General features: G+C 35.9%; 1 protein-coding gene across 2 annotated transcripts in view; it reads left to right on the top strand.

Annotated features, from left to right (window-relative positions):
* TMEM135 (transmembrane protein 135) overlaps positions 1 to 26,406 on the top strand; it is a 264,516-nt gene that overhangs the window by 41,977 nt on the left and 196,133 nt on the right. For both annotated transcript variants that reach the window (XM_045483689.1, XM_045483690.1), the window contains exon 4: positions 8,916 to 8,949. In XM_045483689.1, the coding sequence (XP_045339645.1) occupies positions 8,916 to 8,949 (34 nt within the window). The remainder of the gene's footprint in view (positions 1 to 8,915; positions 8,950 to 26,406) is intronic.

The following is a 26,406-nucleotide window of genomic DNA, read 5'->3' as shown; positions in this document are numbered from 1 at the left end:
GGGACAGAGAGAGTTGGGGGCCGAGGATCCAAAGTGGACTCTGTGCTGGCAGCAGAGAGCCTGATGCAGGGCTTGAACTCACAAACCATGAGCTCATGACCCAACCCGAAGTCAGACGCTTAACCAACTGACTGAGCCACCCAGGTGCCCCTCTTGTAGTAGTATTTTAATAGGTAACTTGGTTTCTAGAGAGAATTTACTCAAGTAAAAGGAAGTGACCTGTTTGTCTTCAGATCTTGCTAGATATAGTCAAATGTTTAATAGTAAAATGGCATTTAATAGACTTACCAGTTTCTTGTGATACTCACCATCCCTGGAGAAGTGATAAAATAAATCAATATTGTGATATTCTGCACCTACCAAATTGACACTGGAAGTGAGGTTGAAGACACCACATCTGGGAAACCTATCAAAAAGAGTCTGCTTTTAATACAGCATATCATGCCCTTCAGAGATACTGTCTTTTCATTCTTGAGGCTGTTAGTTCTGGGTTGGAATTCAGATAAAGCTGGGAGGGAGATGCTCTTTCTCATTGTTTGGGAACAATAAATTGAAACCTAAGACCAGAATAGGATTTCATCTAATAACAATACATCCTCTGCTTTTTCCCAGTAGTAAGAGTGTGTCAGGGTTTTATTCATTCTAAAGTCAGTGAGTTACAGAATTTAAAGGTAAGTTAGTAATGGACAGATTTTCTACCATAGAAGCAGTGCTTTGGAAAGAACATGAAGCTGACTTCTAATTCCAACTTGTCTTTGTGCTACTTTTATATTTTTAAGTAAACCACATAAATTTTCTGACAGAGAAAGGATAATAGTATCTATATCACACTTTGTAAGACTCCTAAGAGGATAAAATTTGCTTTCAAATATTTATTATACCTTGCAGATTATTAAATTTTATGCAAATGTAAATTACTTGATCACATCTTTGCTTGCTAATAAATTGATATCACTATTTTTTTCTTCTGTCTAGTGGATATCTTTTGTGATTATGTTTCTATAATATATTTTATGTCTCTACTATATTCCTAGTAGGCTGGGTTCTTAGTAACACTTTGTCTAGAAATTCCATAACCATTTGTTTAGTGCCTATTAGATATGCCAGGTACTTTTGCGGGTGTGTGAAAATGTGAAGGTAAACAAGATAATCTTTGCCTGCTAGTTAAAGATAAACGGTTATATTATCAGGTCGATAATTTGTTGAATTTTAGAGATGGAATTAGATTAGTGGAACAAATACGGTAGTTCACTTCATAAGGAAATGTATGATTGGGTACTACTACTGAAATTGCAGAGATATACTTTTATTTTGGTTTTGTAATTAAGTATAATGTTTTTTTCTTTATATGTAACTGGCTTTGGGAAGATAGGTATCACTTGAAAAGGATTTAACTTTTCTGTGTATGTGTGACTCTTAGATGTTGATGTTACCCTAATTTTTCTTTATGTAATTTACTTAAAATAAGAACATCTTTGATTTAGAATTTGGTAGGAGTTGATAAGATTGGTAAAGATTAGTAAGAACAATTTCAATTCATTTGTAGAAATCATAGACAAGAAAGCTACTAGGAAGCTTCTAGATCATCTTTGCATTGATTTTCAAATTCTTTTTTAGAGGAGCAGTAGAATTCTGTTGTTTTTGCTGAGGTGTGTTAGGACCTGCTAAACAGGGTCATTGCCTGTGGGGTTTGGTTCAGTGGGTTTGCCTAGACCTCCTTCCCCTTTCAACCCGAGTAGACCCAACATTATGTTTATATTGGTGATAAATGTATGTTTTTGTTAAATAATTTTTATGTTTAAAGTTAGGTACCTAGTCTTGTTCCCTCATTAAAAAAAAATTTTTTTTTTAATATTTATTTTGAGAGACAGAGAGAGAGACAGAGTGCGAGCAGGGAAGGGGCAGAAAGAGAGGGGACACACAATCCCAAGCAGGTTCTGAGCTGTCAGCATAGAACCCGATGTGAGGCTTGAACTCATGGACTGACCACGAGATCATGACCTGAGCCAAAGTCAGACTTTCAACCTACTGAGCCACTCCGGCACCTCTTGTTCCCTCATTTTAATGGCAAAATTAAATTACAGAGTACCAGAGAATTAAAGTTAAATAAAATTCTGATTTTCAAACTTCAGTTGTTAAGTGAAACCATACTGCCTCCATGTAGCTTTAGTGATAATGGAAATCTTCTTAAGCCATTTTACTTCTTATTTATTTTATTAATTATTTTTAATGTATGTTTATTTTTGAGAGAGACAGAGTACCAGCAGGGGAGGGGGCAGAGAGAGAGAGGGTGACACAGAATCTGAAGCAGGCTCCAGGCTCCGAGCTGTGAGCACAGAGCCCAACACGGGGCCCAAACTCATGAACGGCGAGATCATGACCTGAGCCGAAGTCGGATGCTTAACCGAATGAGCCACCCAGACGCCCCTTAAGCCATTTTAAATAATGAACAGTCAAGATTGTGTATGACTGAGTTGGACTTCAAGATTTCATTGACATGTTAATATTAAGACCTGACATGAAATTTAAGTGAAAATCATTTGATATTGGTACTTGTTTTATTTATAAACGTTTTTTTCCTTTCAGTATGAAAAATGCTAATAATTGAAACTCAAATAGATTTTTATAATTTCCAAAGTTTATTTTAACTCTGTCCTTAAACTCTTAAAACATTAAAGACTTCTTTCCGTATGTATGTATGTATGTATGTATGTATGTATGTATGTCAAGTTAGCTAACATATAGCGTGGTCTTGGCTTCAGGAGTAGATTCTTGTGATTCATCACTTACATACAACACCCAGTGCTCATCCCAACAAGTGCCCTCCTCAGTACCCAACACCCAACTCCTCCACCCGCCCAATCCCCACCCCCATCAACCCTCAGTTTGTTCTCTGTATTTAAAGAGTCTCTTATGGTTTGCCCTCCTCTCTGTAACTTTTTTTTCCTTCCCTTCCCCTATGGTCTTCTGTTAAGTTTCTCAAATTCCACATATGAGTAAAATCATAGGATATCTGTCTTTCTCTGATTGACTTACTTCACTTAGCATAATACCCTCCAGTTCCATCCACGTTGTTGGAAATGACAAGGTTTCATACTTTTTCATTGTCAAGTAGTGTTCCATTGTATATATATACCATATCTTCTTTATCCATTCATCAATTGATAGACAATTGGGCTCTTCCCATAATTTGGCTATTGTTGATAGTGCTGCTGTAAACATTGGGGTACCAAGTGCTCCTACAAGTCAGCACTCCTATGTCCTTTGGATAAATTCCCAATAGTGCTATTGCTGGGTTGTAGGGTAATTCTGTTTTTAATTTTTTGAGGAACCTCCACACTGTTTTCCATAGTGGCTGCACTAGTTTGCATTCCCACCAACAGTGCAAGAGGGTTCCTGTTTCTCCACATCCTCGCCAGCTCCTGAGTTGTTTATTTTAGCCACTCTGACCGGTGTGAGGTGGTATTTCAGTGTGGTTTTGATTTGTATTTTCCTGATGATGAGCAATGTTGAGTATCTTTCCATATGTCTGTTTACCATCTGGATGTCTTCTATGGAAAAGGGTCTATTTATGTCTTCTGCCCATTTCTTCACTGGATTATTTGTTTTTTGGTTGTTGTGTTTAGTAAGTTCTTTATAGATTTTGGATACTAATCCTTTATCTGATATGTCATTTGCAAATATCTTCTCCCATTCCACTGGTTGCTTTTTAGTTTTGTTGGTTGTTCCCTTTGCAGTGCAGAAGCTTTTTATCTTAATGACATCCAGTACATTTTTGCTTTTATTTCCCTTGCTTTCGGAGATATGTCAAGTAAGAAGTTGCTGTGGCTGAGGTCAAAGAGGTTGCTGCCTGTTTTCCCCTGTAGGATTTTGATGGTTTCCTGTCTCACATTTAGGTCTTTTATCCATTTTGAGTTTATTCTTGTGTATGGTGAAAGAAAGTGGTTCAGTTTCATTCTTCTGCATTTTGCTGTCCAGTTCTCCCGGCACCATTTGTTAAAAAGACTGTCTTTTTTTCCATTGTATACTCTTTCCTGCTTTGTCCAAGATGAGTTGGCCCTATATATAAATAGTTCCATTTCTGGGTTCTCTATTCTATTCCATTGGTCTGTGTGTCTGTTTTCAGGCCAACACCATACTCTCTTGATGATTACAGCTTTGTAGTACAGGCTAAAGTCCAGGATTATGAGGCCTCCAGCTTTGGTTTTCTTTTTCAACATTACTTTAGCTATTCAGGGACTTGTGTGGTTCCATAGAGATTTTAGGATTGTTTGTTCTAACTCTGTAAAGAATGCTGGTGCTATTTTGATTGGGATTACATTGAATGTGTAGATTGTTATGGGTAGTATCAACATTTTAACAATATTTGTTCTTCCAATCCATGAGCATGGAATATTTTTCCATTTCTTTGTGTCTTCTTTAGTTTTTTTCAAGAGCTTTCTATAGTTTTCATTGTACACATCTTTTACCCCTGGTTAGGTGTATTCCTAGGTATTTTATGGTTCTTGGTGCAATTGTAAATTGGATCGATTTCTTGATATATCATTCTGTTGCTTCATTATTGGAGTATAGAAATGCAACCAATTTCTGTACAGAGATTTTATATCCTGTGACTTTGTTGTATTCATGTATCAGTTCTATCAGTTTTTTGGTGGAGCGTTTCGGGTTTTCCATGTAGAGTATCATGTCATCTGTGAAGAGTGAAAGTTTGATTTCTTCTTTGCCAGTTTGGATGCCTTTAATTTCATTTTGTAGTCTGATTGCTGAGGCTAGGACTTCTAACACTATGTTAAACAACAGTGGTGAGAGTGACATCCCTGTTGTGTTCCTGATCTCAGTGGGAAAGCTCTCAGTTTTTTCCCATTGAGGATGATATTAGCTGTGGGTCTTTCGTATATGGCTTTTATTGATGTGAAGGTATGTTCCTTCTATCCTGACTTTCTTTTTTTTTAAATTTTTTTAACCTTTATTTATTTTTGAGACAGAGAGAGACAGAGCATGAATGGGGGAGGGTCAGAGAGAGGGAGACACAGAATCTGAAACAGGCTCCAGGCTCTGAGCTGTCAGCACAGAGCCTGACGCGGGGCTCGAACTCATGTACTGCGAGATCATGACCTGAGCCAAAGTTGGACGCTTAACTGACTGAGCCACCCAGGCGCCCCTTTCTTTTTTTTTAATTTTTAAATATCTATTTTTGAGAGGGAGAGACAGAATGCAGGCAGCGAAGGGGCAGAGAGAGAGGAAGACACAGAATTGGAAGCAGGCTCCAGGCTCTGAGCTGTCAGAACTAAGTCCGATGCGAGGCTCGAACCCACAGACCATGAGATCATGACCTGAGCTCCAGTTGGACGCTTAACTGACTGAGCAATCCAGGCATCCCGTATCCTGACTTTCTTGAGGGTTTTTATTAAGAAAGCATGCTGTTGGGCTGCCTGGGTGGCTCAGTCGGTTGAACGTCTGACTTCAGCTCAGGTCATGATCTCACAGTTCGTGGGTTCGAGCCTTGGGTCAGGCTCTGTGTTGACAGCTTGGAGCCTGGAGCCTGCTTCGGATTCTGTGTCTCCCTTTCTCTCTGCCCCTCCCCCGCTCGTGCTCTGTCTCTCTCTGTCTCTCAAAAATAAATAGAAATATTAAAAAAAAAACTTAAAGAAAGGATGCTGTATTTTGTCAAATGCTTTTTCTACATCTATTGACAGGATCATATGGTTCTTATCCTTTCTTCTATTAATGTGATGTATCATGTTGATTGATTTGTGAATATTGAACCAGCCCTACAGCTCAGGAATGAATCCCACTTGATCATGGTGAATAATTCTGTTGAATTCTATTTGCTAGTATCTTGTTGAGAATTTTTGCGTCTATGCTCATCAGGAATATTGGCCTGTAGTTCTCCTTTTTAGTGGGATCTCTGTCTGGTTTGGGAATCAAGGTGATGCTGGCTTCATAGAATAAGTCTGGAATCGTTCCTTCCGTTTCTGTTTTTTGGAACAGCTTGAGAAGAATAGGTATTAATTCTGCTTTAAATGTCTGGTAGACCTCCCCTGGGACGCTATCTGGCCCAGGATTCTTATTTTTTGGGAGATTTTGATAACTGATTCTATTTCTTTGCTGGTTATGGGTCTGTTCAAATTTTCTATTTTTTCCCTTTTGAGTTTTTGTAGCATGTGGATTTCTTCCAGATTGTCCAGTTTGTTGGCATATACTTTTTTATAGTATTCTCTAATAATTGTTTCTATTTCTGTGGTGTTGGTTGTGGTCTCTCGTCTTTCATTCGTGATTTTATCTATTTGGGTCCTCGCTCTTTTTGAGAAGTCTGGCTAGGGATTTATCAATTTTGTTCATTCTTTGAAAAAACCAGCTCTTAGATTGATTGATCTGTTCTACCTTTTTTTTTTTTTTTTTTTTTGTATGTTGTTTATTTCTGTCCTAATCTTTATTATTTCTTCTTCTGCTGGCTTTGGGCTGTCTTTGCTTCTGTCTTTCTAGTTCCTTTAGGTGTGAGGTTAGGTTCTGTATTTGAGACCTTTCTTGCTTCTTGAGATAGGCCTGGATTGCTATGTTTTTTCCTCTTTAGGACTGCCTTTGCTGCATCTTGGACTATTGTGTTTTCATTCTCATTATGCTTCCATATATTTTTTAATTTCTCCTTTAATTTCCTGGTTGACCCATTCATTATTTAGTAGGATATAAAAAAATTTTTTTTAATGTTTAGTTATTTTTGAGAGAGAGAGACAGAGCATGAGTAGGGGAGGGGCAGAGAGAGAGGGGGAGACAGAATCTGAAGCAGGCTCCAGGCTCTGAGCTGTCAGCACAAAGCCTGATGCGGGCCTTGAACCCACAAACTCTGAGATCATGACCTGAACTGAAGTCGGCTGCTTAACCGACTGAGCCACTCAGGTGCCCCAGTAGGATTTTTTTTTTTTTTAATTTATTTATTTAGAGAAAGAGAGAGTTGGGGAGGGGCAGAGAGAGAGAGGAAGAGAGAGAATCCCAAGCAGGCTCTGCATTGCCAGTGAGGAGCCTGGTGTGGGGCTTGAACCCATGAACCATGAGATTGTGACCTGAGCCAAAGTCAGATGCTTAACCAACTGAGCCACCTGGGGCGTCCCTAGTAGGATGTTTTTTAACCTCCATGTTATTTGAGGATTTTCCAAATTTTTTCTTGTGGTTGATTTCAAGTTTCATTGTGTTGCGATCTGAAAATATGCATGGTATGATCTCAAATATTTGTTGAGGTCTGTTTTGTGACCCAGTGTGTGATCTGTTTTGGAGAATGTTCCATGTGCACTTGAAGAATGTGTATTCTACCGCTTTTGGATGAAAAGTTCTGAATATATCTGTATTAATTGATTTATATGTTTGGGAGCTCTCATATTGGGGCATAAACATTTACAATTGTTAGCTCTTCTTGATTGATAGACCCCTTCATTATTTTATAATGCCCTTCTTCATCTCTTGTTAGTCTCTGTTTTAAAATCTAGTTTGTCTGATATAAGTATGGCTACTCCAGCTTTCTTTTGACATCCAGTAGCATAATAGATGGTTCTCCATTCCCGCACTTTCAATCTGCTGGTGTCTTCAGGTCTAAAATGAGTCTCTTATTGGCAGCATATAGATAGGTTTTTTTTTTTAATCCCTTCTGATACCCTGTGTCTTTTGATTGGGGCATTTAGTCCATTTACATTCAGAGTGATTATTGAAAGATAGGGATTTTGTGTCATTGTGTTATCTGTAGGTTTAGTAGTTGTGGTGTTGTCTCTGGTCCTTTGTAGTCTTTGCTGCTTTCCACTCAGAGTCCCCCATAGGATCTCCTGCAGGGCTAGTTTTGTTAAAGACTTCTTTCCTAAAGAATAGGATCTACTTCGTAATTCATGGTGTTACATGCAATATAAGTTAAATGAAATGATTAAGGGTGGAACGTTATCCCTATCTTTGAGTTTCTACCTTAATTCTCATTAAACAAGTTTGATAAATGTGCAATATTTCTGGGAAGTTAAAGTTTATAGAAATTTTTTGTTTGTCCTTTGGCATTAGAAAGTTCACTTAGTGCCTAACTTCTCACTTAAAAATGAAGTTAAAACCAAAGTGATTTAGTATGTTTTGTAAGCACATCTAATGAACAATTGCATTGTGTATGAAACAGATAGAAGACCTGATTTTTGTGCAATCGATGTGCATTGTTTTGGCCTTGCCATCTTGGCAAGATGAATTCTTTAAGGTTCTTTATTAAATTTAGAACTCTAGAGTAAACATAGGCTAATAGCAAATTATACTTTCTATTAATATAAGGAAATAGTAATTTTTTTAAGTTAGAGATATAATTGACACTTAACATTATATTATTTTCAAATGTACCATGTAATCATTCAATATTGGTATATATTGTGAAATGATCCCTATGGTAAATCTTGTTAATTACAAGACAATAGTAATTTTATTTATTTATTAAAAAAAAATTTTTTTTTCAACGTTTATTTATTTTTGGGACAGAGAGAGACAGAGCATGAATGGGGGAGGGCCAGAGAGAGAGGGAGACACAGAATCGGAAACAGGCTCCAGGCTCCGAGCCATCAGCCCAGAGCCCGACGCGGGGCTCGAACTCACGGACCGCAAGATCGTGACCTGGCTGAAGTCGGACGCTTAACCGACTGCGCCACCCAGGCGCCCCAAGGCAATAGTAATTTTAAATAATTTTAATTAATGACCACTAAATAGAATGTTTAATGACCACTGAACAGAATGACTTGTAGAATCTATTTAGATCCAATTGATAGGGTACATAAAACTTAGTTCAGTATAATCTACCCTTTTCTCAACTCCTGATCATCGTTTTGATTTCTAAAAAAATGATAACGTGATTATTAAGTTAATTTGATACTTCATCTCACTTTATATCTTTTTAAAATTATTTGCAGGAGAGGGCTGCTCACTATTTATATGGCCAATTTGGTAAGTAATTCCTTTCTTTTTGTTGTTGTTGCTTTTAAAGTTTCATTGTGCTTTTTTATTTCTCTGTTTAAAATCAAGTTACATTTAAAAAATGGGAAGGAAAGCTACTTAAATTTCAGAATATTTTCTGTCTCAGTTTTAAAGCATAGTCTTAAATGTTTAAAAAAGCCTTGATGCCACCCAGTCTATTCCTGTCATACATGACTTAATTTCATTTATTTCAGGAGGAAAGTGATTCACTGCCCTGTGTCCTTAATGGCTGTTTTTTTTTTCTTTAAGCTTAGATCTTCATCTTTGATAGGATATATATTTCTGTGTATCTCTTTCTCTGTATCTTTGATTTCATTTCATACTCTGCTTCTGTTGCCATTTCTTATAGAAAAATGATTTAAAGATGAGCTTTTGTGATGTCATTATTCTTGGACGTCAGGACAGCATTGGTTCTATCTCTAAAGTCTGAGTATATTTAATAACATAATTAGCTAGGCTTCTTAATCTGTAAGTCTACAGGAATGAAATTAATGTTGTTTAGTCTGTTATTCTTTATGGTAAGTATACAGTCAAGATTATATAATTTTCATTGCCAAGTTCATGATTTAGAATGTATTTATATTGAAATCTTCTAAAGTTGTTTAATGGAATTGGTAGTCAACATTGAAAACTTCAACTAAAAAATTATTTATTTATCTGAAGATAGGTTGTTGAATTCTCTAATGAGGGAATATAATTCAGAGTTATATTTATCAATTCTTTTCAGCTATAAGTTTTTTATTATAAATTAGTAATATTTAATTTTTGCTCTGTACTTAGCATATGTCACTTACTGTGCTATATGCTGGTAGACAGGATGGAGATAGTCTTTACACTTAATGGAGTTTGCTGTCTAGTGAAGGAGTCACAGTAAAAATAACAATGTTTGAAAAGGACTAGAATATAAATTATAGTATGCTATGAGAACCATAATAGTAGCACCAAATTATTCTGGGTGCTGCTCTTCTTTCTTATTTTTTAAAAAACTTAAAAATACTTCCCCTGCATACTAGGATGGGTTTGAATTTTAATGCGTTTTTTTTCTTTAAACATGCACATACTTTTCTATACTACCACATGGTGTGTATACTTTAATACCCAAATGCTATCTGTATTTAATTTTTTGTAATGTTTATTTATTTTTGAGAGAGAGAGATAGAGACAGACAGAATGCAAGCAGGGGAGGGGCAGAGAGAGAGGGAGACACAGAATCTGAAGCAGGCTCCAGGCTCTGAGCTGTCAGCACAGAGCCCGATGTGGGGCTCGAACTCACTGATGGTGAGATCATGATCTGAGCCGAAGTCGGACACTTAAGCGACTGAGCCATCCAGGCACTCCAAATACTATCTGTATTTATATACTTGTTTTTAAATTCTAAGTAAAATTTTACAAACTTTCTTTTGTGGTGTGGTGTGGTGTGTGTGTGTGTGTGTGTGTGTGTGTGTGTGTGTGTGTGTATGTGTATTGCCTCATTTAGATTAATTTCTGGAGAGATGATCTTTGATTTTGGTTGATATAACAGTGCTAGAGACTGGTCTTTAAATACTGTAGTTTTGGGGAATAAGCCTATTATTTGAATGAATCATACAGAGATTCATATGCAGCTGTAAGAAATGGTGGAGAGATCTTGTATTCATTCTACTCAGTTTCCCCAGTAGTAATATCTTCCAAAACCAAAGTAGTATCAAAATTATGATATTTATATTGATATTTAAAGAAATTTTCCGTTCAACAAGGATCAAAAGTTAATTTTGATCCTTTATTAAGGACATTTTTTTTATCATTAACCACAAAATTTTAATGAGACCAAAGCCTCTTTTTATACCTCAATTCTTTTTTTAATGCCTCAATTTTGACTATGTTTAAAGGAAAGTAAATTTGTATATAATATATTCTTGGTACTAATGATAATGTAATAAGTTTAATTCTTCTCTTTATCTAAATAGAGCCTTTTGTTTATACAGTTACTATACAACTATTTCTGTAATAAGAGAGTGGCTGGTGCAGAATAGGTAAAGATTTAAATATTTTCAGAGACTGAATTTATCCTTAAGAAGTAACTTTGTTCTATAATTTGATTGTTGCTTCCTAGACTAAGTTGAAATTGTTGGCATATAATATCAAGAGCAATATTTCTAAATGTTAGGAGGTTTTATTTTAAAATTATTTACTGTATTTAGTATGTATTTCTGATTTGGAAAGTATCAAAAAGCATAAAAAAGAAAGTAAAAAATCATCTGTAATTTTACCATGTAGTAATTTTAGTATTTATTTTTTATTCCCTTCCTTCTCCTCCAATGTACATACATAAGTACACAAATATAGATGCATAGATTTCCAATACATTTGGAAATGTGGATGGTGTTATGGTTGTTGCAGTGACTGGGGGATGTTGCAAGCATTTAATGAAGAAGCCAGGGATGCTAAACACCCTGCAGTAAAGGGACAGTTCTGCATTATGAAGAACATCCCATCTCAAAAGTCAGCTGCGCTCCTGAGTGGGTACATATTATATATCCTTTTTAAACAATCAGGGACATATGTTTTGTGACATCTTTTGTTTCTGTGCTATCTAGTTTTTATTGCTCACGATATTAAGTAATCTTTTTTTGGAGGGTGTACTCCTACCTTTTCACTTCTTGTTATATCTTCATTACAGTGGGTTGGTTTTATACATAAACACATATACATAGCCCCCCTCAAAATGTTGGGAGACAATGAAATAATAACTATTTGGCTAATAATAATATCATCTTGTTAGTTTTGGCTGTGATAGTTACCCATTCCTTGGTTACTTTGATCAGAAAATTTCAAAGGCATTGACATGCCTTTGAATGAGTACAAGATAGAAGAATATGTAGATTTGTCTTCATATTGTCTTTGTTGTCTTGTCTTTATTTTTATTAGTAAATATTTATTGCATGCACGGTACTTTGCTAGGTATTGGGACACAAATATAACCTATCATTCTGTCCTTGAAATTGATTTAGTTGAGGGTACAAGGTATACCTGGATCAATACCTAGGTGATTGATAGGCCAAGATAGTGCATTCATGTCAAATATGTGATAAGATAATAAAGTCCTTAGAACTTTAGAAAAGGAAGTTAGCTTTGGGCTAGGGCAATCACAAAGTTTTATGAATTACATGGAACTTGAACCTTGAGGAAAGGAGGGGACTTGAAGGCAGCTTCATCTTAGTAACATGTCATTGGTGACCATAAGACAAAATCCTTCCCTTTCCAAGGATTGCTAAGTTGGGGTCAAGGTTTACAAAAAAAGAAAAAGATAAGAAACATTCAGTATCTACCATGTTAGACACTGTGAGTGAAACTGTAGTCATTAAACAAGGTTGGGTCACCTGGGTGCCTCAGTCGTGTCTAACTCTTGATTTTGGCTCACGTCATGATCTCATGGTTCATGAGATTGAGCCCCATGGCAAGTTCTGTGCTGACAATGCGGGGCCTGCTGGGGATTCTCTCTCTCTTTCTCTCTCTCTGCCCCATATAGTTCTGTTTCTGGGGGATCTTCTACTTAAGAAGAAAGAAATATACAAGAGGAAAGAAATACATAAACCAATGGAAATAAACCTCATCTCTGTTTTTTAGTATTGACAGTTGTCTCAGAACAGAAAACAGTATAGTGTTTGTACTATGCAATTGTGAGGATACAGTTTGCTAACTGTGTTTTTGTTAGTGTTGTAGGAAACAGGTGAAGAGCTATATACTCTAAATAAAGGACATCTCTATTAGTGCTTTTGTTATTATGAAAAGATTTTTTCTGGTCTCCTTATAGTTACTTTTATTACCCATGATATCTGTAAGTAAACCCTGGTAAGTCTCTGTTATTAGATCAGTGGTTTATAGCCTTAATGATTAGCAGTTTCAATAATTACAAACTTAAGGCAGTTGAATTCATATCCATCTGAAAGTGTGTTTTGTTATGTGTTTGTTAGCTTATTTTGGAAGGAAAGGGGTACAATTTTTAAAATAGTATAGTTTTTTAGATTTTTAGAATTCATAGAGGATTAGTTGTTAAAGGAAAAAATGTACGAAAGGTATAGACAAGTATGAAATAAAGAATTAAATGTTTTCTCTTGCTTCTGCCCAAGATACGGCTATAAAATTATGGAAATGTTTTGTTGGGACTAATATGTTAGAACCAGTTAAACACACAAACACCAGCTGCCAGGATTCAACTTTGCCACAGTATAATTTAAGAGTACACATAAAAGTTTGCATTGATATGATTTCCCTTTATTGTGTTGGTTGTGACAATGACAGGATCCCAGGCTTTCAAAATTCATCGTATACTGCTAACAGTTATTTAAAATGCGGTGTTAGGTGAAGTTCATTTATTTTTTAGTTTAATTATAATTTAGGACATTTAAAAATCTCTCTAGGGTGCCAGGGTGGCTCAGTCAGTTAAGTATCCGACTTCGGCTCATGTCATGCATGATCTTACAGTTCGTGAGTTCAAGCCCCATGTCGGGCTCTGTGCTGACAGCTTGGAGCCTGGAGCCTGCTTTGGATTCTGTGTCTCCCTCTCTCTTTGCCCCTCCCCTGCTCATGCTCTGTCTCTCTCACTCTCAAAAAAATGAATAAATGTTAAAAAAAAAAAACTTGAAAAAAACCTCTCTGTATAGACCCTTTATAAAACTTTTCTCTGCAGTTTCATTTATGCCACTACACATTCAACAAGGGGTGCATTTTAAAACTGGAAAATATATCTAGTAGGCCTGCTTCTAGCATTTGCTTTTTAATTTTAAACACACACAGTGTCTTTGAATAAAACATCTGTCTTTGATTTTTCAAACATAAGGTTTGAAAATGTTGATTCATATGTTTTCTTGTAAGGCCACTTCAGTGAAATTAGATTCAGCAGGTATTTATTATATGTCAGTACTGTGCTAGGCACATGAGGATACGAAAGAAATACAAAATGGATTATAAATTAGTTGGAGAAATTTGACAGATGAACTTGAAAGAAATAAACTGAAAGTATTAAATTCACAAAAACAATTCTAAACACCTTTTTCCAGTTACTCCCCCAGGCGTTCCCTCTGCAGCATATGACATCTACTGTCCATCTAGCTGCTCAGGCCAGAAACTTAGGAGTCTTAACTCTTTTCTTCTCTTTATACTCTTAGTTCAGTGCATTAGGAAATCTTATTCTACTTCTAAAATATATTCTGGGGGTTATAGTGACTTGCCACCTCTGTGGTTCTAACCATAGTTTGAGCCCTAAATCTCTTGCCTGAGCTACCTTAATAGCCTAATAACTGATTTACATCTTCCCACCCTTGTCTTCCTGAATGTAGTCTGTGTTCCACATAAGCAGTCAGAATCATTGGAAATACAAATTACAGCATGTCAGTCTTCTGCTTAAAACTCAGAAAAACCTTCCCTTCTACTGTACACCAAATGAATTCTAAATGCCTTACTGTGGCTTATAAGGCTCTGACTTCATCTACTTTTTCTTCTCATTCTTTGCACTTGCTTTCTTTCTGTCTGTTGAACACTTTAACACTTTCTGTCTCTTGAACACTTTTACAGCCTTAGCATTTGCTTTTCTTTGTGCTTGGAAATCTGTTTCCCTAGATTTCTTGGCTAGCATCTCCTTGTGTAGTTGGCCGATTGTCACCTTCTGAGAGAGCTCTTTCTTACTATCATAGTTAAACAACTTCCCCTCACCTCTCTACTCTCTAACTGGTAATCCTTTCTTTTTTCATGGCATTTATAAGTACTGAATTTTTTATTTGTTTGTTGTCTTTTTTCCTCACTGTGTGTAAGCTGCTTAAGGGCAAGGGACTCTTGCTTGCTCCCTGACATATCTCTAGTACCTAAAAATACTGCTTAGCATATAGTATATGCTCAATAAATAATTATTGAATGAAAGTCGACTGGGAGCAGATACTACTTAAAATGGCAAAAATGAGAGAGAATGATCTCTATTCTTATTTCACCCCTTTCAATACCCCTAAGTCTTAAGTCCTTTAAGCCAACCAAATGACCTTGTTTTCCCACAGGAAATAAACAGAGGAGTAAGTGGATCTGTCCTCGGTTGAGTTCCTGAACTTGTAGATCCGTTTTTGGAAGCCTTCTTAGAAGTACCAGAATTAGTGGTGATACTGCTTTTTAGGTTCTTAACTCTGACTCAGTCAAATTGAGGAATGTATTGCTGGTACCCAGTGTAACAATAGACAATGTTGAGCTCTTACCTTCATTAGTAGAGGGTGAGATACTTTGTTATTTGAGGATAATAGGTTCCTTACGTTTGCCATGGCTTTCTTGGTCAGAAAGACAGAATAGAGAGGAATTTTCCTAGAGACTGTGAGCATGAAAAGGGAAATTATTGGGATGCTTGGGTGGCTCATTTGGTTAAGCATCTTCAACTCAGGTCATGATCTCATGGTTCATGAGTTTGAGTCCCACATCGGGCTATCTGTTGTCAGCACAGAGCCCACTTTGGATCCTCTGCCCCCTTCTTTCTCTGCCCCTCCCCTGCTCACTCTCTCTCTCAAAAATAAATCAACTTAAAAAAATTAAAAAAGGGGAATTGTTAGAGACTCTTATTTTCTTTTACTGGATAATTTAAAACTGTGTTTTTGAGATATTTCCTTATTGTTATAAGTTTTTCGTTTGAACTTCACAACATATTTTCAAGACCTGTGTGTGTTATGTACTTCCAATGCATTGCTTCTAACTGTTGTATAAAGTGCCAGAATATTCATCCTCATGTATGCTCTATAATAGTTATTTTAAGGTAGAAATCATATATCATAAAATTTACCCCTTTAAAGTTTACAATCCATTGGTTTTTAGTATATTCACAAAATTGTGCATCTGTCACCACTGTCTAATTTTAGACTATTTCATCCACTACATTTTATTTGTTCATTCTTCCAGCAATGGATATACAAATTGCTTCCAATTCAGCATCACCATGTGGTAATGAACATCTTTGTACATGACTGTTTTGTGAATTTTTCTGGGTGTGTGTGAATAAAATTTAAGGAGGTGAATTTTTAGATCATGTGCTTTCTGGTAAAGGTCAGAATGGTTTGGAATGTGAGTAAGACCATTATTCTGGAGTTCATTTGGAGGTAGAATTATTGTTATTTTAGGAGAGAAATTTGTGCTTCTTTGTCTTGTGTTTCTATTTGAATAATTGATTACTCATCTTAGAGATTTCAGGCTTGGAGGTTGAACTTTGAAACTATTAGGTACTCTGCTATAAATGGTTTGGAGTAGTAGTGCAAGGTCAGTTAGACTACAGGGAAAATGAGTGTAATTTCTCTTTGGGTATAGCTTGTATTCATAACTAGTCTTTATCACATACCTTTGTTTTCTATTTGCTTGTTAAAGATAATGTAAAATACATATTTGGAAATTGCAAGAGACAAATGTAAAAGAAAATCAATAAAAATAAGTAAATAAATCTAAAAGAAGCAGATATGAAGAAACAGTTTTACAAAGAAATATAAATAAAAGAGACAAAGGAAAGTAATATATAAGAAAGGAAAATGTAAAATACAATAACAACCTATGTAATAAGCATTTGGCTTTCATGGACACCTGAAGGGGGGTGTAGCACTTCTTTACTTCTGGGTGGGCATGGTCTCTGCTGACACCCCTAGTTGGGGGTAGGGGAGCAGAGGCCTAGTTATCAGCTGGTGGGGCTGAAAGTCTCAGCTCTGTACTTGATATTCTCTGACTCTTCCTCATTGGAGGCTTTGTTATAGCTTTGTGAGGGTGGTCATTTGGTCATTGATGGTGGATATTGGGCCACAGGTTTGTGTGTATGTGTGTGTGTGTGTGTGTGTGTGTATGTGTGTGTGTGTGTGTGTGTGGTGTTTGACTTGAGTAGAGTGGTTATTGTCTAAAAGTTTGTGTTTTGATAGACTGCCCTTTTCTTGGTCCTTTAGCAAGACAGAGCAGGTTTTTGTCTGTGCTTATTAGCATTTACAGCTTACCAGGCTTCTTCAGCTCTAACAGTGGGATAGATAAGGCAAAAAGAAAATGTAGGTACTCACCACCATGTCATTCTTTGGATTGTAAGATCTCTAGATGGTCTGCTCTCTTCTTTTCAATTTTCAGTCTTTAATGTTTGCTTTATATTCAATGTCCAGTGTTTTTAGTTGTAATTAGTGGGAGGAATAAGGAAAATGTATATAACTGATATTCCCAGAAGTAGAAGTCCTTCTTTATATATATATGTACACATATATATATACATATATATATGTGTATATATATATATGTATATATATATGTGTACATATATATATATATATTATTCTTCATATATATATTCAACATTTTTTAAAGTGTTTATTTATTTTTGAGAGACAGAGACAGAATGTGAGTGGGTTAGGGGCAGAGAGAGAGGGAGATACAGAATCCGAAGCAGGCTCCAGGCTCTGAGCTGTCAGCACAGAGCCTGATGCGGGGCTTGAACTCATGAGCTGTGAGATCATGAGCCGAAATCAGACGCTCAACCGACTGAGCTACCCAGGTGCCCCGTGTGTGTGTGTGTGTGTGTGTGTGTGTGTGTGTGTGTGTGTGGTGTGTGTGTGTGTGTGTGGTGTGTATGTGTATGTGTATGTGTATGTGTGTGTGTGTATATATATATATATATATATACACATATATATATATATATATTTGGTAGTCAGAAATAAGCACTTATGAAAAACAAGTTACCAACATCAAGATCTGGCAGAAACAATTAACAACAAAACAGACCTGCAGAGACTATGTGTGTTGGGATTATCTGAAAATGTTTTAAAACTAGTGTGTTTACTATGTTTAAAATAAAAGATGACTTCTGATGCAGGCTCAATTGGAGTAACAGGGAACAGATTTACCCTTCTGACTGAAACAACAAAAAACAGACAAAATAAAAGAAACAACAGTTTTCAAAACATTGTATATGAAGCAGTGAAGAACAGTGATCCCTGAGAGATTGGAAACTAGTGAGGTGAGTCCTGTGGTTGCTTTGACTTATTACCTGGAGAGCATTTCTAGGTCATGGAGAAGGGATGTAAAACTGAGGCAGAGCCTATTTCTATCTCGGGAGTTGACAAGACATAGCTCGAAGTTCAAGGAAACAAGCTGGCTAGAGTTTACAGGTAGGAGAGGAGAGAGGTAGCTCCAGAAATGTGCAGAGGATCCCAATGAATAGTTAGGTGAGTTCTGATTTGTGCATGCATGTGAGGAATCTACTGAGATTGGGAAAGGAACCAGCGAAACCCATTAGAGGCAAAAAAAAAAAAAAAAAAAAAAAAAAAATCCTCTGAGATCATGCAGGGCTAGGAATAGTTAACGTTCCCACCATTGAGAGTAGAAAATTTCATAATTTGCAAGGTATTGGGAAGAGTCAGAAGCATTTGAAGTCTTTAGAAGCATTAAAATTTTTTTACCTCAGAGTGTGGCAAAATTAGTCCTAGACTAAAAACTGCTCTGGCCCCAACTAAAAACAACAACAACAACAACAACAACAACAAAAACAACAACAACAAACAGCAAGACATGAAAGGATCTATTTCCAAATAACTGCATCCCCAAATAAAGCTAAAGAAAATTGTGGGAAAACAAACATATACAACATTCAACAAGGTAAAAATCACAATGTCTGGCATACAATGAAAAATTGTCAGGCATGAAAAGAATTAGGACCAATAATGATGATAAAAATCAATCATTTGAAACGAACTCAGAAGTGATACCTGTGATAGAATTAGTAGACAAGGATCTCAAAGCAGTACTTATTATTGTATTCCATGTACTCAAGAAGTTAGGGGAAATACTGAACATGTTAAGCAGAGATATAAAAAAAAAAGACCCAAATTAAACTTCTAGAGATGAAAGCTATAAGATCTGAGATGAAAAATACACAGAGTAGGTTTAATGGCATATTGGACTTTGCAGAAAATATTAGCGAACCTGAAGGTGTAGCAATAGAAACTATCCAAAATGAAACACCAAGAGAAAATAAAAAACATGAACAGAATATTAGTGATCTAATGGGACAACTTGAATTTGCCCAATATGCATTCATTTGGAGTCTCTGAAAGAGAGGGGGTGGGAGGGTCAGTAAAGGCATTTGGAGAAACGTGATGAAAACTTAACTGTCATATCCAAGAAGCTTAAAGGACCTCAAGCACTCTGGGAACATGAAGGAGATGAATCATATCATAGTCGATTAACCCAGTGATAAAGAAAAAAATCTTGAAAGCATCCAGAGAAGAGAGAACCTTTTATACAGAGGAATGAAGATTATGGCAGCAAATCTCTCGTTGGGAATAATACAGACCAGAAGACAGTTAAGCAGTATCTTTAAAGAACTGAAGAAAAGGAACTGTCAACCTAGAGTTGTATACCTAGAAACATATTTTTAAAAGATAAAGATAAAATAAAAATAAAAAATAAAAAAGAATTCATTACCAGCAGACCTGTAGTTAGGAAATGTTGAAGCTTATCAGGATGTAGTCAGGAAAATGATAGCAGTTGGAAATCTGAGTCTATGCAAAGAAATTAGGATCACTGGAAATGGTTAGCTACGTGGGTAAATATGAAGGATACTTTATGTGTGTGTGTGTGTATCACACACACACACATATATATCCCTTTAAAAAGTATAATTGTAAAAATAATAGCAATGTAGTTTATGAGGATTATAGCATATGTAAAGTAAGGCATAGCAACGATAGTAAAAAGTTCAAGAGGGAAGAATGGGAGTGTGATGCAAGATTTTCATGCTATATGGGACATTGTATAATATCACTTGAGGGTAGACTGTCATACTTTTAAGGTGCATATTATAAATCTTAAATCAACCCAGCTAAATGTATTGTAAAAGTAAAAGGACACATATATTAAAAGTAAACTAAAATGGGTTTCAAAAGAAGCCATTTTAAAAATAAAGGGATAGACATATTTAAAGTAAACTAAAACAGTTTAAAAAAATAAAGTAGAAGGTGAGAAAAGATATATCATGCTCACTTTAAGCAGACATAAGCTGGAGTGGATATATTAACATTAGACATAGTAGATTTCTGAGCAAAGCATATGGCCAGAGAAACAGAAGATTATTTAATAACAGTAAAGGGGTAATTGAATTAAAAGTATATAATAGTCCTAAATAAGAGTGCTAATAAGAGAGCTTCGAAATAAGTAAAGCAAAAACTGATGGAACTGCAGTGACAAATAAGCACATTCACATCTATACTTAGAGATTACAACATTATTCTCTCAATAACTGATAGTGTCAAAAGAAAATCATTAAGGATATAGAAGCCTTAAATAACATCAACTACCTTGGTATAGTTGACATTTATAGAATTTTCTACCCAACAACAGAATGAACATTCTCCCTTCCTTCCTTCCTTCCTTCCTTCCTTCCTTCCTTCCTTCCTTCCTTCCTTCCTTCCTTCCTTCCTTCCTTCCTTCCCTTCCTCCCTCCCTCCCTCCCTCCCTTCCTTTCTTTCCTTCTGTCCTTTTTCTTTCTTTCTTTAGCCCATCCCCCCGACCGAACACTCCACCAGCAACCCTTAGTTTGTTCTCTATTTAGGAGTCTTTTATGGTTTGCCTCCTTCTCTGTTTTTAACTTATTTTTGCTTCCTTTCCCTACATTCATCTGTTTGGCTTCTTAAATTCCACATATGGCTGAAGTCATGATATTTGTCTTTGGCTGACTGACTTATTTCATTTAAGATAATACACTCTAGTTCCATCCATGTTGTTGCAAATGGCAAGCTTTCATTCTTTTTGATTGCCAAGTAATATTCCATTGCACGTATATACCACATCTTCTTTATCATCTGTTAATGGACATTTGGGCTCTTTCCATACTTTGGCTACTGTCGATAGTGCTGCTATAAACATTGGGGTGCATGCGCCCCTTCGAAGCAGCACTCCTGTGTTCTTTGGATACATACCTAGTAGTGCAATTGCTGGGTCATAGAGTAGTTCTATTTTTAATTTTTTGAGGAACCTCCATACTGTTTTCCAGAGTGGCTGCACCAGTATGCGTTCCTACCAGCAGTGCAAAAGAGATCCTCTCTCTCTGCATTCTTGAAAACATCTGTTGACTAAGTCGTTTATTTTAGCCATTCTGACTGGTGTGAGATGGTATCTCATTGTGGTTTTGATTTGTATTTTCCTGATGATGAGTGATGTTGAGCATTTTTTCATATGTCTGTTAGCCATCTAGATGTCTTATTTGGAAAAGTATTCATGTCTTTTGCCCATTTCTTCACTGGATTATATGTTTTTCAGGTATTGAGTTTGATAAGTTCTTTATAGACTGTGGGTACTAACCCTTTATCTGATACATCATTTGCAAATATCTTCTCTCATAGAATGCACATTATTTTCAAGTGCCATTAAGATTGACCATATTCTGGACTATAAGGCAAGTCTCAAGGGATTCAAGTCCTACAATTTGTTGTTTTGCCAAATTGTCATTAACTTGAAGTGAGTAAGAGATACTGGACAACCCCTAAATATTTGGAAAGAAACATACTTCAGAAGATATCATGAGAGACACTAGAAAGTATTTTGATCTGAATGAAAAAGCAAACACAACATCTCAAAATTTGTGGTATATACTTACTGCCTATTTAGAGGGAAATTTATAGCACTAAATGCCTGTTTAAAAAAAGAAGGGCTTGGGGTGCCTGTGTGGCTCAGTCAGTTGGGCATGGGACTCTTCGGCTCAGGTCATGATCTCAGGGTAGTGGGATCGAGCCCTGCATGGGGCTCCATGCTGGGTATGGAGCCTGCTTAAGATTCTCTCTCCCCATCTCCCTCTGCTCCTCTCCTACCTATGTGCACATATGTGTGTGTATACTTTCTCTCAAAAGAAAAAAAAATGAAACAGAAGAAAGGTCTTAAATCAGTGACTTAGTTTCTACCTTAAAAAACTAGATAAAGAAGAGCAGTTAAACCTAAAGAGAGCAGAAGTAAGGAAATAATAAATATTAGTGTGGAAATAAATGAAATAGTAAACTATGAAAACCAGAGAAAAAAATAAATATACCCAAAGCTAGTTCTTTGAAAAAATGAATAAAATTGATGGCTTTCTAGCCAGACTGATCAGGAAAAGATGAGAGAAGATACAAATTACCAATATCAGGAATGAGAGAAGTGATATCCGTATACAGTATATAGGTATTAAGAGTATACTAATATTTGATATTTTGAACAAGTTTAAGTCTGTATATTTGACAATTTAGATGAAATGGTTTCATTTCTTGAAAGATACCACCAGAATTCACTCAAGAACAAATAGATAACATGATCATTCTTGTATTTATTAAGGAAATTGGATTTGTAGTTAAAAACATTTTTCCAAAGAAAATACCAAGCCTCAATGGTTTTACTGGTGAGGTCTACTAAATATTTAAAGAAGAAGTAATACCAGTTCTACTCAGACTATATCATAAAGTTGAAGAGAAGTGATCACTTTCATAATCAGTGAGGCCAGCATATTTTATTTTAGTTGAAGTATAGTTGACATAGAATATCAAATTACAGCACAGCAATTCAACAATTATTATATACATGATGAAATGCTTACCATGGCAAGTGTATTACAATTTTATTGACTATATTCCCCATGCTGTTCTTTTCATCTCTGTGACTTACTTACCTTATAATTGGAATTCTGTAACTCTTAATTCTTTACCCATTTTGCCTGTCTTCATCTTCCCCTTCCCTTTGGCAGCCAGTTTGTTCTCTATATTTATGAGTCTGTTTCTCTCTCTCTTTTTTTTTTTTTTTTTTTTTTTTTTAAATTTTTTTTTTCAACGTTTATTTATTTTTGGGACAGAGAGAGACAGAGCATGAACGGGGGAGGGGCAGAGAGAGAGGGAGACACAGAATCGGAAACAGGCTCCAGGCTCTGAGCCATCAGCCCAGAGCCCGACGCGGGGCTCGAACTCACGGACCGCGAGATCGTGACCTGGCTGGAGTCGGACGCTTAACCGACTGCGCCACCCAGGCGCCCCTCTTTTTTGTTTTTGAGAGTCCACATATAAGTATAATTATATGGTATTTGTCTTTTTCTGTCTGGGTATTTCATTTAGCATAATACCCTCTAGGTTCATCCATATTGTCATGAATGGCAAGATTTTATTTTTTTTTTATGGCTGAGTAATATTCCATTGTGTATATATACCACATCTTCTTTATCCATTTATCTATCAGTGGCTATTTTAGTTGCTTCCATATCATGGATATTTTAAATAACTTTGCAGTAGACATAGAGGTGATGTATCTTTTCACATTAGTATTTTCATTTTCTTCACGGAAATACCCAGAAGTGGAATTGCTGTATAATATGGTATGTATGTTTCTTGCAGAACCTCCATACTATTTTTCAGGGTGGTTGCACTAATTTACATTCTTTCCAACTAGGCCAGGCTTTCCTTTTCTCCACATCTTTGCCAACACTTGTTATTTTTTGTTTTTTTAATATGAGCCATTCTGACTAGTATGAGGTAAGCTCTCATTGTGGTTGTGATTTGCATTTCTCTAGTGATTAGTGATGTTGGCCATCTGTGTGTGTTCTTTAGAGAAGACAGGTCCTCTGCACATTTTTTAAAAGTTTAAAAAAAATGTTTATTTATTTTTTTGAGAAAGAGGGAGAGAGAGACACACACAGAGAGAGGGAGACACAGAATCCCAAGCAGGCCCTGCAGCTGTCAGCACAGAGTCTGATGTGGGGCTCCAACTCATGAACCATGAGATCATGACTTGAGCTGAAACCAAGAGTTGGATGGTTAACCCACTGAGCCACCCAGGTGTCCCTGTACATTTTAAAATCAGATTATTAATATTGTTATTATTATTATTTTTGGTGTGGAGTCATGAGTTCTTTATAAATGTTGGATGTTAACACCTTATTGGATGTGTCATTTACAAATATCTTCTCCTGCTTTGTAGGCTGCCTTTGTGTTTTGCTGATGGTTTTCTTCACTGTGCAAAGCTTTTTAGTTTGATGTAATCCCAATTGTTTATTTTGCTTTTATGCCCTTTGCCTGAGAAGGCAGAGCCAGAAAAATATTGCTAAGGTTGATATCCTAGAGATTAATGCCTATGTTTTCTTTTAGGGATTTTATGGCTTCAAGTCTTACATGTAGGTTTTTAATCCATTTTGAGTTTATTTCTGTGTATAAGAAAGTGCTATAGTTTCATTCTTTTACATGTGGCTATCCAGTTTTCCTAGCACTATTTATGGAAGAGATTGTCTTTTCCCTATTGTATATTCTTGCCTCCTTTGTCAAGAATTAATTGACCATATATGTTTGGGTTTATTTCTGGGCTCTCAATTGCTTTCTGTTGATCTATGTATCTCCTTTTGTGCCAGTACCATACTGTTTTGACGACTATAGATTTGTATTCTTGAAATCTAAGATTGTGACACCTCCTGCTTTATTCTTCTTGAGATCTCAAGATTGCTTTGGCTATTTGGGATCTTTTTTGGTTCCATACACATTTTGGGATTTTTGGTTCTAGTTATGTGAAAAATAACTATTTGTATTTTGATAGGGATTGCATTGGACCTGTGGATTGCTTTGGGTAGTATGGACATTGTAATAGTATTAATTTTTTCAATCCATGAGCATGGTATATTTTTTCATTTATTTGTATTGCCTTTGATTTCTTTCATCAGTGTTTTATAGTTTTCAGAATACAGGTCTTTTACCTCTTTGGTTAGATTTATTCCTAGGTATTTCATTCTCTTTGATTCAGTTATCAATGATATTCTGTTCTTTATTTCTCTTTCTGCTATTTGCAAATCATACATTAAAAGGAGCTTATAAGGAGTTTATATCCAAAATATACGTGAGGACCTCAAACAACGAAATATGAAAAAAATATCTGATTAACATTTGTCAGAGGACTTGTATAGACACTGTTCCAAGGAAGACATGTAGTGGCCAAGAGGTACCCAGAATAATGCTCAACATTCCTAATTATCCAGGGAATGCAAATCAAAACCAGAGTTAGATGTCATGTCCTACCTGTTAGAATGACCATATTAAAAGGACAAGAGGGGGCACTTGGGTGGCTCAGTTGGTTAAGTGTTCTACTTCGGTTCAGGTTATGATCTTACAGTTCATGAGTTTGAGCCCTGCATTGAGCTTTGTGCTGAGAGCTTGGAGCCTGGAGCCTGCTTCAGATTCTGTGTCTCCATCTCTCTCTGCCCCTCCTCTGCATGCTCTCTGTCTCTCAGAAATAAGCAAACATTAAAAACAAATAAAAAAAAAAACAAGAGATGAATGTTGATGATGTGAAGAAAAGGGAGCAGTTAGTTGTGCACCGTTGGTAGAAATGTAAATTGGTACAACTGCTGTGGAAAACAGTATGGATGTTCCTCGAAAAATTAAAAACAGAACTACTGTATGATCCATCAATTGTATTTATAAGTATGTATCTGAAGGAAATGAAATCATTATCTTGAAGACATATCTGCACTCCCATGTTCATTGCATCATTATTGACCAGAGCCAAGACATTTAAAGAACCTATGTGTCTCTCAATGAATAAGTGGATAAAGAAAATGTGTGTGTGTGTGTGTGTGTGTAATGTAATATTATTGAATCATAAAAGAGAAGAAAATTCTGCCATTTGGAATAACTGGGTCAGATATTGAGGGGTTTTTTTAAGTGAAATAAGTGAAATGAAGAAAGATGACTACTATATGATTTCAGTTATATGTGGAATCTAACAAAGCAGATGATATAGAAACAGACTAGTATGGTGTTTGGCCTGAGCTGGGACGGGGATAGAGGGAATGGAGAGATGCTGGTCAGTGAGTACAAATTTCCAGTTATAAGATTAATAAGTTCTGGGGATTTAATGTATAGCATTATGATTATAGTTAACAATATTGTATTATATACTTTAAAGTTGCTAAGATAGTAGATATTAAATGTTCTCAGCATAAAAAGAAGACAATTATGTTAGATGATGGAGATGTTCACTAACCTTATTGTGGTAGTCATTTTGCAGTATATACATGTATGATGTCATCACATTGTTCACCTTAAACTTAAAAAAAAAGTATATTTCTATATATCTCAGGAAAGCTGGATTAAAAAATAAGTGTATAAGCATACTATGTTGATTTATAATAATCAAAGTGATAACCCAGTTGAATAAAATCATAAATAGTTAAAAGTACATTTTTAGTTGCTATTTGAACCTGACTAGGTATTCACTTTTATGTCGTCCCTCTGACTTTGTCTGTTTTTCTCTCCTTCTTCTTTATTTTATTTTATTATTATTTTTACCCACATGTGTTTATGGGTTGGAGTTCTCATTATCCAGGCCAATGCTGTTAGGATGTAGAGTATAACCAAAATTAGTATAATGCAAAACACTCACTAATCCTTAAACACTCTCTCAGGTTAACTT

Source organism: Leopardus geoffroyi, chromosome D1 (assembly GCF_018350155.1).
Source record: "Leopardus geoffroyi isolate Oge1 chromosome D1, O.geoffroyi_Oge1_pat1.0, whole genome shotgun sequence".
Lineage (NCBI taxonomy): Eukaryota > Metazoa > Chordata > Mammalia > Carnivora > Felidae > Leopardus > Leopardus geoffroyi.
This window is presented reverse-complemented; position numbering and strand designations above follow the sequence as displayed.